At 37.6% G+C, this 13,006-nt stretch overlaps 1 protein-coding gene across 1 annotated transcript; it reads right to left on the bottom strand.

The window, feature by feature from the left end:
* Positions 1-9,358: 9,358 nt before the first annotated feature.
* On the bottom strand, positions 9,359-12,592 carry LOC131646572 (uncharacterized). Its single transcript, XM_058916582.1, has 5 exons — positions 12,461-12,592; positions 12,336-12,386; positions 10,653-10,914; positions 10,117-10,572; positions 9,359-10,013 (listed from the first exon to the last, which is right to left on the bottom strand). The coding sequence occupies exons 2-5, from the start codon at positions 12,349-12,351 to the stop codon at positions 9,815-9,817; spliced, it is 933 nt and encodes a 310-aa protein (XP_058772565.1). The 5' UTR covers positions 12,352-12,386; positions 12,461-12,592; the 3' UTR covers positions 9,359-9,814.
* Positions 12,593-13,006: the final 414 nt, after the last annotated feature.

The raw sequence follows: 13,006 nt of genomic DNA, 5'->3' as shown, positions 1-13,006 counted from the left end.
GTCTATCCAACCGTTGAATGGAATGCTGACATCACTGTCCTGTTTTGTGGCCAAGTCGGCCCAGCATGCCCTCCCTCTTTTAAAACTTCTGTGAAAAAAAGGTCACGTTCGAATGGACAGAGGAATGCGACAAGACCCTTATCCATCTCAAACAATCAATATCCAGGCCACCGGTTATTTCTCAACCTAACAACGGGAAAACCCTTTATTTGTACCTGGTTGTAGCGTCTGAGGTTGTTAGCGCTGCCTCAATAGATAAACCCTGGAAGGACAAAAACCTATATACCTCACGAGCAAGGCACTTCAGGGCCCATAGTTAAAATAGCAACAAATCAAGAAAGTAGCACTAGCCTTGATTAATGCCGCCATAAGATTAAAGCATTATTTTCTAGCACACACCATCGTGGTACGAACCGAACACCCTATAAAATAGTTGCTCGGACGTCCCAGTATGGCTGGACAAACGCTCCGCCGGTCGTTGGAATTGTCTGAGTTTGACATATGATATGAAGGAAGAAAGGCTTTAAAAGCATAAGCATCGGCCGACTTCGTGGCCGGAATTACATTTTATGAATCCTCAACAAGCAACGCCCGGAAATGGCTCATCTATGTTGACGGAGCCTCCAGCTCGACGGGTAGTGGCGCGAGCATAATCTTAGAGAGCGGAGAAGGAACCTTAATGGAAGTTTCTCTCACTCTATCCTTCCCCACCTTAAATAACCAGGCAGAATACGAAACCCTTCTCGCAGGATTAAGACTAGCCGAGGACGTAGGAGCCGAGGAGATCGAAATCTTCACAGATTCTCAGCTTGTCGCATCACAAGTATCGTAGAATACCTGACCCTGGTTCGAAAAAGAATAATAAAGTTTAACTCGGCCAAAGTGAAACACGTCCCCCGTGAGCATAATACTCGGGCTGACGTTATCCAGGAAGTCTTATCCCTATCAAGTATTGAGAAATCGGATATGGCCCGGGATATATGTGTCGATGGATACGCCACCTGTTAGATGACCCCGATATACAATTATCTAGCAAACAAAGAACTGTCAGACGATCCTAAAGAGGCCGTCGTTGTTACAAGAAGAGCTTGCTCTTATGTTTTGGTCGAAGGCCAGTTGTATCGAACAAGGTTCTCCATTCCGATCCTCAAATGCATCAATGAAACAAAAGTTCCTCACGTTCTACGAGAAATACATGAGGGGATAAATGCCCAGCATCTAGGGAGAAGATCCCTCGCTCGAAAAGCCTTACGAGCAGGGTACTATTGGCCAACTATGCAACAAGATTCCAAAGAACTCGTCAAGAAATGCGACAAATGCCAACGATTTAGGGATATGCACCTTGCCCTTCCGAACAAACTCAAATCCCTATCTTCTCCTTGGCCTTTTTCCTGGTGGGGAATGGACCTCCTCGGTCCTTTCGTCACCGGCTCTGATCAAAATAAATACTTGATACTGGTCGTCGACTATTTTACCAAGTGGATCGAAGCGGAGATACTAGAAAAAATAACCATGTAAAACGTACTCCATTTCTACAAAAGAAACATACTTTCCCGATTTGGCGTACCTTTAGCTATTGTCACCGACAACGAGACCCAATTTACCGACAAAAACTTCCAAAAGTTTCTCACAAGGCTGGGGAAAGTACAACACTTTGCTTCCTTCGAGTATCCCCGGACCAACGAGCAAGCAGAAGTGGCAAATAGAGTAATCCTAAGAGGTCTCAAGAGAAGACTCGACGAGATTAAAAAGATATGGGTCGAAGAACTACACAACGCCTTTTGGGCTTACCGAACCACCCCTCACTCAACCACGGGAGAAACTCCGTTCCGCTTAGCATACGGAACAGAGGCAATGATCCCTATTGAAATACACGAGCCAACAAGGCGGATGGAGGCACCTCTCGATGAAGAGATGAACGACGAGGACCTCAGGGAAGAGCTTGATTTGGTCGAAGAAGTTCGGGCAGGTGCTGCCCTCCGCAAAACAGCACTCAAACAGAGAATAGTCTTATGATACGACCTCAAAGTCATCAAGTGAGAATTCCAAGTAGGAAGTTTAAGACATAAGAGAAATAACAAAGACTCTCGGGAGGGCAAACTGGCGGCGAACACCGAATGCCATTATCGCGTCCGAGCAAAAACAGAGAATGGGGACTATTACTTAGAAAATTTGTAGGGAGAAGAACTTGCTCGACCATGGAACGCTAAAAAGCTAAAACAATACTATAGCTAAGACAGAACGCACCATCTCATCCACGACGAGGGAACGTTCACGGTCATAGGTGCAACCTAGGTACAAGCAGAGCACCTAATGGTTAAACAAAATGGCAAGAGTCCGCTCTTATGATGAGCAGACACTTAGTCCTTCGGGGGACACTCAAGTCGATATCCCCCTTCGTAAGCGTACCACGATGGTAGAACACCCTGCTCGCGAAGGGGCTGTTCACGCCGTGAAATTTGGGCACCATATCAACGGAGCCTGAGATTCACCCCGTGCCATGCACTTGACCTCGACAAATCGATCAAGTTCCCGGAACTTGACGACCACAAAGATACCGAGCAAAACCCCATGTCCTAAACTATGAGCAACACATACATAACCATCATAAAACATGCACATAAATACGAGTAAAAACTTGATAAAGTAAAAAGGCCAAAGGCCCGAAGATTGTGCCCGTCACTAGACCATTCCGGCCAGGACGATAATATTAGGTACATTATAAAAGGGGGCATACCCCCACCAAAAAACGAAAATCCAATCGGACGCAAGCCAGAAACTTTAAAGATAAAGTTAAACAAAATCATGATCATGTTGTCTCCTGTAACGCCCGTTTATTTAAAATAATTATTTTATGGTGTGTTTGTGAATTATTTGATTTAATTTATGAGATTAAGTAGGATTATTTTATTTTGTTATGAATTGATTAATTAATTAAGTAGTATTAATAAAATGAAGGGAATATGAACATTGGGTCTGTTATGAGGTTAGAAGTAGCATTAGTGGAGGGTGAGTTAAGCCTATTAGCAAAAGTGAAAAATTAGGGAAAAAGAATAAAACAGGGGAATTAGGAGAAAGAGAGAAAATTCTAAAATTTTGAAGAACGTAGAAAGAGGGGAGTGCAGAGAGGTAGGGCAAAACCCATTGGAAGCTTAGAGCAACCTTCAATCCAAGGTAAGGATGGGGTTCTTACTATCTAAGGGTCTGTTTGGTTGGGGGGTTTTGGAGGGGAGGGGAGGGGAGGGGAGGGAATATTTTAAATCAATTGTGTTTGGTTCAATTTTTTATGAGGGGAGGGGAGGGGAGGGGAGGTAATCTGAATCCCTCCGAGAGCAGTTTTTCGTTCCCTCCGAATTGGAGGGATTTGGAGGGGAGGGGAGGGAGAGGAGTTATATTAAAATCTATTTTTGTTATATTGACAAAATTATCCTCGTTTTTTTATTATAATCATAAATTGTCCTTAATAAATATTATATGCTAATTTGTCATTTTATTAAAAAATTTCATATTTTTTAACGGCAACTCCATTATTTAATTACTATGACTCAACTATTTTTTTTCATGTGTCTTATTCTGTTTTTTTTTAATGTTTTATTTTATTAATTTTCAATTTTTTTGTTTTGTTTGTAATAACGTAATTGTTTTATAAGTTGTTGTGTTGTATTACATATCGATTTATAATTGTAGTATATGAGTTATATATTATATATAATTTAATTTTATAAATATTTTATAAGATTAGATGGATCATCAAGAAGAGAAAATGATTCATTTGAAGATTGATAACATAATGATTTTATGGCATTTATCGATATTTTATTTACACTTTAATATATTTTTGAGTATTTGAAATATTAAATATTTTATTTGTGATTATCTATGTTGTTCATGAGTTGACAATTTTTTTTTGTGAGATATCATTTTGTTTTTATTTTATTTAGTAAGAGTGTTATAATATTTTAAGGGTAAAAAGGTAAAGTAGTTTTAAAACCCCTCCCCTCCCCTTGTGAACCAAACATATATTTGATTAAAATGTCTCCCTCCCCTCCCCTCCCCTCCCCTCCCCTCCCCTCCCCCTCTTTTGAACCAAACATAAATTTAATTAAAATACATCCCTTCACCTCCCCTCCCCTCCCATCCCCTTTATTAAAATCCCTTCCCTCCCCTCCCTTCTGTTGAACCAAACGGACCCTAAGGGTTGGCGTGATAATGGGTATGGTAGAGGTTAGGTTACATAATCCTATATCCATGAATGTGTGAAGAATTTGATGTTTTAATGTGTTTATGGATGTTGTGAATGAATTTTAATGTGTGTGGAAATAATCGAATTGATGTTTGTATGTGAATAATGGTATGATGTTGGTATTTGCATTGAAAAACTATGAGTATTGGTGATTTTTGCATGGGAAAAGTATGTGTTTTTGGGGTATTGAAGGGTTGAGGTTCGTAGCAACAAAATAACAAATTTTTTGGTCTGCTACAGCATGAACCGGTTCCCCAAATAAGAGAACCGAGTTCCCAGAGTTTCTGGAATTCAAAAATGTGATTTTTAACTAGGGGAACCGGTTCCCTTAATAAAGGAATCGGGTTCCACTGAGTCGAACCGATTTTTCTTTAAAACTTCAAAAAATCATAACTTTTGACTCGGGTGTCCGTTTGACGCGCCATTTGGACCGTTGAAAAGCTAAAATAGATTTCTATCTTATAAAAATGAATTGGGAAGCAGTAGAAATTTTTTAATATAACTTATACTTGTTGTACGTATTCAATTTGTATGAGCTGATAATGATGTTGTATGCTTGAAGCAATTAGTTGTATGTATTTGATCCGTATGAGCTGATAATGATGCCTTGTGATGAATCAACAATAAAGATGCTTTTATTAAGAAGTTAAATTAACTGTGTCATGTTGTTACTTGACTCGTGTACTATGATGTTTGTTGTTATTATGATGAATTGATAATGTTATGGCGATGTGTGTAATATGAAGCCTATGATGAGGTATGAATAACACGATGAACTGATGTTATTATGACGATGAAGTGATGGCTTATATTGGCATTTGTTGAAGGCTTAATGGTTGCATAATGGTTATCGCATTTATCGAGTCACATACATTTGCATACTTTGCGATGGCCTGGATTGGCAAGCTACGATGAAGACTTATGCCTTGTTTATGCCTCTATTAATTGGAAATTTAACGATGAGGGATGAAGCCCTGATGGTACCACATGCATTTGTACAATGTCGGTTGCATTATATTATCATGATTATGGTATGATTGATGAATTAGTTGTTGTTGAATGATGAACGATGACAATGTTGTATGAAGGGGTGAAATTATGTATGATTTATATCTCCTATATTATTTATCATTCCTTTATATTGTAAGATATCTCACCCTTTCTGTTTGAATGTTACCCCTATGTCGGTAACATGCAAGTAATCAGGAATGAAGGCTAGTTACCTTCAAGTAGATCGAGTCGGGATTGTCGCTCTGATACGTAACACTCGGGGGGATAACGCTATTATTTTCTATTTGTTTCTTTGTTGGGATTTCAATTGTTTATTGAAGAATGTTTACAAATTGAAGCTGATTTTGTTGGATTAAGATGCCATGACATTTCTAAGATTGAATATGTTGAATTCCGTTGCGTAATTGAAAGCTGTTTCTTTTGAAGACTATATCATTTTGATTGGTTTATCCATTTATACGTGTTATGTATCTATTATGATTATGAGCAATTGTTTTTGTTATAAAGTGTAACATCCTGATTTCGATGAATTGTTTTAAGTGATGAATTTTATACTCTGATTTTTATTAATATTATGCGGGGTAAATCGGGGTGTTACACATTTCGGTCACCTTGAGCCTTTGACTCATCCCCTCCGCTACCGTCCCCAAGATCAGGAGCCACAATATGCCCATTGACCACCTGGTGAAGAGGCCTGATATCCTCGGTCACCAACTCAACGCCCGGATTCATAATCTTCAATTGAGAAACGATTGAGTTGTATGTGTCCTGGGCAGTCGCCAGACAATCATCCTCGAGCACCCTGATATGACCAATCAAAGTAGCCCGGGCCTGGAGGGTCTTCTCCTTGTCAGTCTCATCCTCGGCAGGAGCAAGGGAGAGGGGAAGGGCAGGCTCCTTAACAGCAGCAGCTTGTAGGATATCATGGGGGGTCTTCACTAGGAGAGCATGTTGATACCCCAGGTTTATTCGAGCGGCATTTGCATCAGCAAGAGCCTTTGCCCTGGCGTCCAACTGACCTTCTTTCCTTTTTCAGCTCCTCGTCTTTACCGAACAACACCTTTTTATGCTCTTTCACTATAGTCACCAGCTTCCCTTTATAATCATCAACAATTTTCCTGAGCATTTCGGAAGAGTTATGAGGGACCTCAGAGTACATGACTGTCATTTCCAGAATCCGCGTCATGGCAACAGCATCTTGAGCCAAACTCTTTCTCTTCATAACCGTCTCCATCCCATCCAAATGGAGAGACTCTGCCCGGAGTAAGGAAAGGGACGACCCTCCTTCGAAGAAGTTCCTTTGGAGGAAGCCGATGGGAACCTGGAACTGATCAGGGGAGTCATATTTGGTTAGATCAACGTTGTCCACGGAAGCCGGCCGAAATCGCTTCCTGGAGATCAGGGCGTCTGGGTCGACCAATGAATCCGGGAAGAACACTGGACTAGAAGAGCCACTGAAGGATTGCTGATCCACGGCCGAGATAGGGGGCTGAGCACTAGCCGGGGGAGTAGAAGAGGCTCTAGATCCTAAACGCGGAGCAGGCTGAACCTCGAACAGACGGCTCTAGCCAGCTTTCCTCGACTTAACTTTAGTAGCAGTAGTTTTCAACATCCGATCTTGCCTGCTCGCCATATTCCCTACATAGGACACAAAAACAAAGAGTCAGCAAAATAAGTTAAATGAGGACAAGATGATAATAAAGTCCTAAAGATAACAAGTACCAAGGAGAATCATAGCCTCCTCGGCAAATTCGCACTCGCCAGCTCCTTGCAGCTAATATACCGAGCCTATACATCGGGTTCTCCCTCCTTGTTGAAAAGCAGTTTTCCAGTCTTATCCACCTTCTAGATAGGGGAGAAACTAGACACAAAACCGACCATCTTCTGAAAACTGGCCCGGTCATCTGCGGTCATATCCCCTACTCGAGTGATAAATTAATCAGTACCATACTTGAAGTGATCCCTTGACCAGTGACACCAGAACTTGCCCTTCAACCGCATCCTCAGAACTTGCCTAAACTCGGGAAGGGGAAAGCCATCATTAAACCATAAACCCTAGTTACTAGACTAGCCATCATCACACATTAAATATGGAATAAAGTGAGCCCACACATGCCCTCTCTATATTTAGCTAACTGTTCACCTCCCCGTCCACCGATCACTACGCTTCACCGTTCCGTTCTGCTCGACAAAAACATCGTCTCCTCGTTGGATCCCTTAGATGCTCACGCCAGACGACCTTAAGTCATCACTTCCACGCCCGGAAGCAACGACTTAGGGGGCTCCTGTTCTGGACTAGCCCAATTATCTTAATTGGCCCAATCCACTCATAAGTGTGAAGAGGCCCAATAAGCATTGGTCCCCTCCATGGAGCAAACAGAGGGCAAATCTCCCCTTCGATTGAGCACGGCTAATCAGTGGGTCCCCCATAACATAGGGTTATCCGAGCACGTTAGGTCTCCGTCCCCGCCAACAGCTAGTTCCTCTTGCTCGGATAACCTAGACCTGTTCAACGGTTTCCTATATTCTGAGCCCTAGAATTACGCCGAGGCCCACAAATATCGACCGACCTAGTCCAACACCAAAGAGAACAATATAAATAGCCCTTTTACGCCTAGAGGGCAAGGTAATTCAAATTTTGCCCAAAAACTTCATACTTTCTTTGTACCTTTGTTCTCTCTCTTACTTTGGCATCGGAGTATCTTGCAAGTACAACCCCCTTTTTTTATCAACCATCACCGAAGATCAAGCCGTCGTTGCTGGTCACCTGTTCTGACTCATCCCGAACACTATCAGTATAATATGTGACAATCGGGTTGTCTAAAAAATTTAACATTATTCTTGGTAATAGAGTCAACATATGCAGGTGGTGAAAAACTTTGTATTAATGTAATTTCTATGTTGACTAGTGAAAAATCTGTGTGTACGCACAAGTTCTTGTCGGGTACGCGCACTTTTTAAACAAATATAAATTGTCGCTTATAAAAATATTTGTATGAATAGTAGAGTTTCTCCAATTTATAAAAATATTTGTATCAACAATATATATTTTTGCTCGCTTATAAATATTTGTATCAACGATACACTTTTTTCTAGGTATACAAATTTTTATCAACATTAAACTTTTACCATTAAAAAATATATTTGTTTTAACAATACTCTTTTTTCAGTATATAAAAATATTTGTATCAACAATATATTTTTTTCCGTTTATAAAAATATGTGTAAACAATATACATTTTTTCGTTTTATAAAAATATTTATATTAACAATAGACTTTTTTTCCGTTTATAAAAATATTTATGTAACCAATACGATTTTTTTGTGTTAATAAATATTTGTTTGATGATATATATTTTCCGTTTTTGAATATTTGATGAATAAAAAATATTTATAATTTGTGTAAAATTTATTACAATAATTATTTGTTTAAAATTTATTATTGACCAGTAAAAACTATTTTTTAATACATGTTTGAAATTTTAGATAAATTAATTAAAGATTCATTATTTAAATTATTGATTTAAATAATATTTCTATGTTTTATCAATAACACCATTTAAATAATCACTTAGAATAGGCAACTTGAATTTTTGTAAAAAGTAAATATTAAAATTGAGAATTTCTTTTTTGAAATAACCATGTATTAAAAAAAATTACGCAAATAACTATGTTTCATAAATGGTTAAAGTGGATTGGCCATGTGAGATGGCGCCTGCATTGAACCTTTTAAAGGAGGCGCCATATAAGATGGCGATGGCGCCTAGGTGCTTCTGTTTTGCATTGAGCCATCTCAGATGACACCTAAATAAAATATCAATTTACCTAACACATTTATTTTACAAAAACATTAAAAAAATCATAAAATTTTATATTTAATTTAAATAAAATTTATCATTCAATACTTGAAAATTCTATTACGATTTAGATCAAGTCAAAAAAAAATATACAAATTGTGTAAAATATAATTTAAAAGATAAGATATATCTCTCTTCGAATAAATAAATTTGATCTCTCAAATTTAATTTAGACTTAGACTTTTACGATTAATAAAAACTATAATTATATTTAAAAAAATATATGCATTGTAAGATATATGCTAGATAATTTATGAATAGAATAAAATAAAAATAGACTGACATGTCAATGGGTTGGGTTCGCGGGTTTAAAACTTCAAACATGTTACCCGAACCAAATACTAATGGGTTTGAATTGATTGGTTCAGATTGGAACCGTACATGATTGAGTTCGGTAAAAATAAGGGTTGGGTAAGTGGGTTCGCGGGTTGGTGCTTACTCATGAATACCCCTAATTGTTTGTCAGTCTAAAGAATTTTAATCTATCAATCAATCACAGCCATTAAATCACTAAACATGTTTGACTTTTAGTATAACTACCTTCAAAATCATATTCATAAATGGTTGTGATGTTCCTACAGTGTAGGACATTCAACACTAGATAGAGAACACTAATATAATTTGTCAAAGTGAGAAGTAATTATATACAGAACAATCCCATAAGAAACCAACTTTTTAACTTCAACACATGAATTTGCTGGATTCAAGCATATACCTGTGGTGGAACAAGGTTTGTAGACAGAATAAACCAACTAAACCCAAAAGGGTCTCTAATCTTATGAATGATCAGTTGCTCCACTCGTTCTGTATTTTGATGAAATGCTTGAACACTCACAGCCTGTTGGTGCAAAAGATCGGCGTTATCCGAGATCATGCAGTAAAACCCAATTGAATCATCTTGCCTACATATAATAAAAATCAAAAATCAAAACAAAGTAACTAAAGTAAAATAAACTTAAAAGCTACAGCAAAAGTTATAAAGAAAATAAAACAAGAGATACTCACTCGACCCGGGGACGATCTACATCCTTTATCTCTATTACTCTGTTGTTGCCAATTGGTCCCAATTGCATATAAATTTGTGTACCATTTTCATAAAGAGGCACAGCTCCAAAGGCCAACTTATACCAGTCCTTAGCCTCTTGAGCTCTTGGATAATCAATTAGAAGCACCAGGTGTGCTGAGTCGACTTGACCAACTTCATCATTGTTTTGGTTGTTGGCACTGTTTTGGTTCAAACCGAATACCGTCTTTGGTACATGGTTCATTGACCCAATAAACCAACTGTATCCGAAGGGGTCTATAATTTCCCAATAAGAGTGTTGTGTCTCTTGAACCATAATAGCCCGGGAACCCCTAACTTGTTCAGCTATTGCCTTAGCAGGCGCACCCATAACTCGAACAACCAATGCATCCAAATTATGAGAGCAGAGACAGTGAATAGAATTGCTTTTCCTTTGCCTAAATATGATACATAAATAAAAATTAAAACAAATAATCAAATTGCAAATCAAAAAGTAAATAAAACAAGAGTTACGCACTTCAGTTCCTCACGGCTCACGTCATCAATCGAGTTATTGATCGAGTCCCTGATCTCTAGGATTGTGCAGCAACCTACTGGCCCAAAACGCAAGTAGTACGTTCCTAGTAAACGAATACCATTGCTGACACCGACTGCATTCACTTGTTGGTGGAGCATCTCAGCTCCAAATGCTGCTTGATACCATTTTGCAACATTACGAGCTTTCGGATAGTCGATCAAAATCATATAGTGCAAATAATTGACTTCTCCAATTCCTGTTTCTGAGATGTGAGACAAATAACAAAAGAGAACAGTCATTCAAGATAACTTTAAAAGCTTCTTAAACCAATCAGTATTGATCACGAAAATACAGGTCATAAATGGTTCAAAATAGAAACCAATTTCAAACAAACACACACTATAAGAAACTCATCAGGTAAAACATAGCCTCATGGTTGTCAAGATCTAGATCTAGATCTTAAAATCTTTAAGATTTTACGATCTCACTCACTCCCAACGATCCAAATCTTAAGTAGAATCGCGTGATGTAGTCAAATTGTAAAAAAACCCCGTAAAATTATAGATTTTGTGCGATCTTTGCCAGCTTCAGTCATGATTGACCGTTTTCTGACCATCACTATTAAAGGTGAGAAGGATGAAAAAATGTAAGGCACAACAATTAGGGTTTGATGGAGATGAATTTGCGCCTTTTGAAATGATGTTTTAGATCTAGGGTGTAGAGAATAAACTTCTCACTTTTAGGGTTTGTTTTAACTACTTGACTTATGATAATCCTAGGAATTGACCATATATGTCCCTAGTGTCTAAACATTAACAAATGTTCAATAAAACCTCAATCATAAATGTCTAAAGAATATGAAAAGAGTCATTTTCTCACGAATACACTTGCCTACTAACATATATCATGTAAAAATACTTATAATATATACTATTATTTTTACATTTTTAGTAGGATCTTATGACTTTTGTTGCAACTTATTTTGCATGTAAAAATACTTATAATATATACTATTATTTTTACACTATAGTCATCACAAACAAATGAAGCCTAGATGCTAGTGTTAGTTTGCAATAGAGAAGAGTTCCAAATTGTATCTCATTGTCACTCAAAACTTGTATGGAAAAGTTTTGAAGTCAGGCAGACAGGGAGGTGCGAAACATTACTTCAGAAAAAACAAAGGGCAGGAACATAACATTCAAATTATACAATCGCGAAGTTGATGGTATTTTAAAGTTATCTTCTTCAATTCAAAACAAATTGTAGCATATAATCCATTCCTCTGCATATAAGCGGGTGCAGAGCTAAGTTCATAGCACATGCCAGTGTAATCCTTACCTAACTAAAAAAACTTAGCCTTACCAACACACAGATCACCAAGACCAGCAAAATGCTTAAGGCTCCGTAGTAAACCAAAAACAACAACAACCAACAATCAAGACTTATACCACTATGTGAAGTCGGATATCAGTAAAACCATAACAAGCACACAAATAAAGCTTAGCCTTACCAACATAGATTACCAAGATCATTTCTTGAATAAAAATCTACTTAAATGAGTTATACTTGGCATGCATTTTAAAGCCATTACCATTTGACATCTCAATCAACCAAGAAATACAATAAAATAGTATAAGAGTGTGCAATTAGGGTTTCCATATTTGGGGGAAAAACGGGACTCACCAGAAGTAGAAGCCATGGCAGAAGAAATGTGAATCTTGTAGCGTAGTTTTTCTGCAACAGTGAAATGATAAACATTGTTAACTCGTAATGGAAAAAAAATGGTCGCAGTTGAAGGATCTTCTTACCTTGACGAGAGGGAGATGGCGGAGCTTTGGTGGAAAGAAGAAGACGCCGAGAAACTGGGGTTTTGCGTTTTGACTTTTGACTTGACAAGGGTTTAGTGAAAATAAAACCTCTTTTTTCATATATACTTCTTCCCTATCTGAATATAAGCATATAAATTAATTTGTGAAATTTATTATGATGTACTTAAAATACTATATATATATATATATATATATATATATATATATATATATATATATATATATATATATATATATATATATATATAGAAACTTAGATGATCCACTTTATATTATATAATTAGAGCTGACAAGATCTTGAACATGGCACATTTCTAGCAGGATCAATCCTATATTTAGCAAGAATATTTGTCGTCTATCATGGAGTCACGGTAAAAAAAAATTTAGACACACTCACAATATTAGACCAATATGGTGTGATTCTAATACTCATTTGATGACGGCGAAGCTCTCTAAATAATTCACATCATCATGAATTGCCTCGATCGTATCACTGAGATCTTAAAGGACTACATCGATCTTATC

This window comes from Vicia villosa, linkage group LG2 (assembly GCF_029867415.1).
Source record: "Vicia villosa cultivar HV-30 ecotype Madison, WI linkage group LG2, Vvil1.0, whole genome shotgun sequence".
In the NCBI taxonomy this organism is placed as follows: domain Eukaryota; kingdom Viridiplantae; phylum Streptophyta; class Magnoliopsida; order Fabales; family Fabaceae; genus Vicia; species Vicia villosa.
The sequence above is the reverse complement of the archived record's forward strand: the minus strand, read 5'-3'. Positions and strand labels throughout refer to the sequence as shown.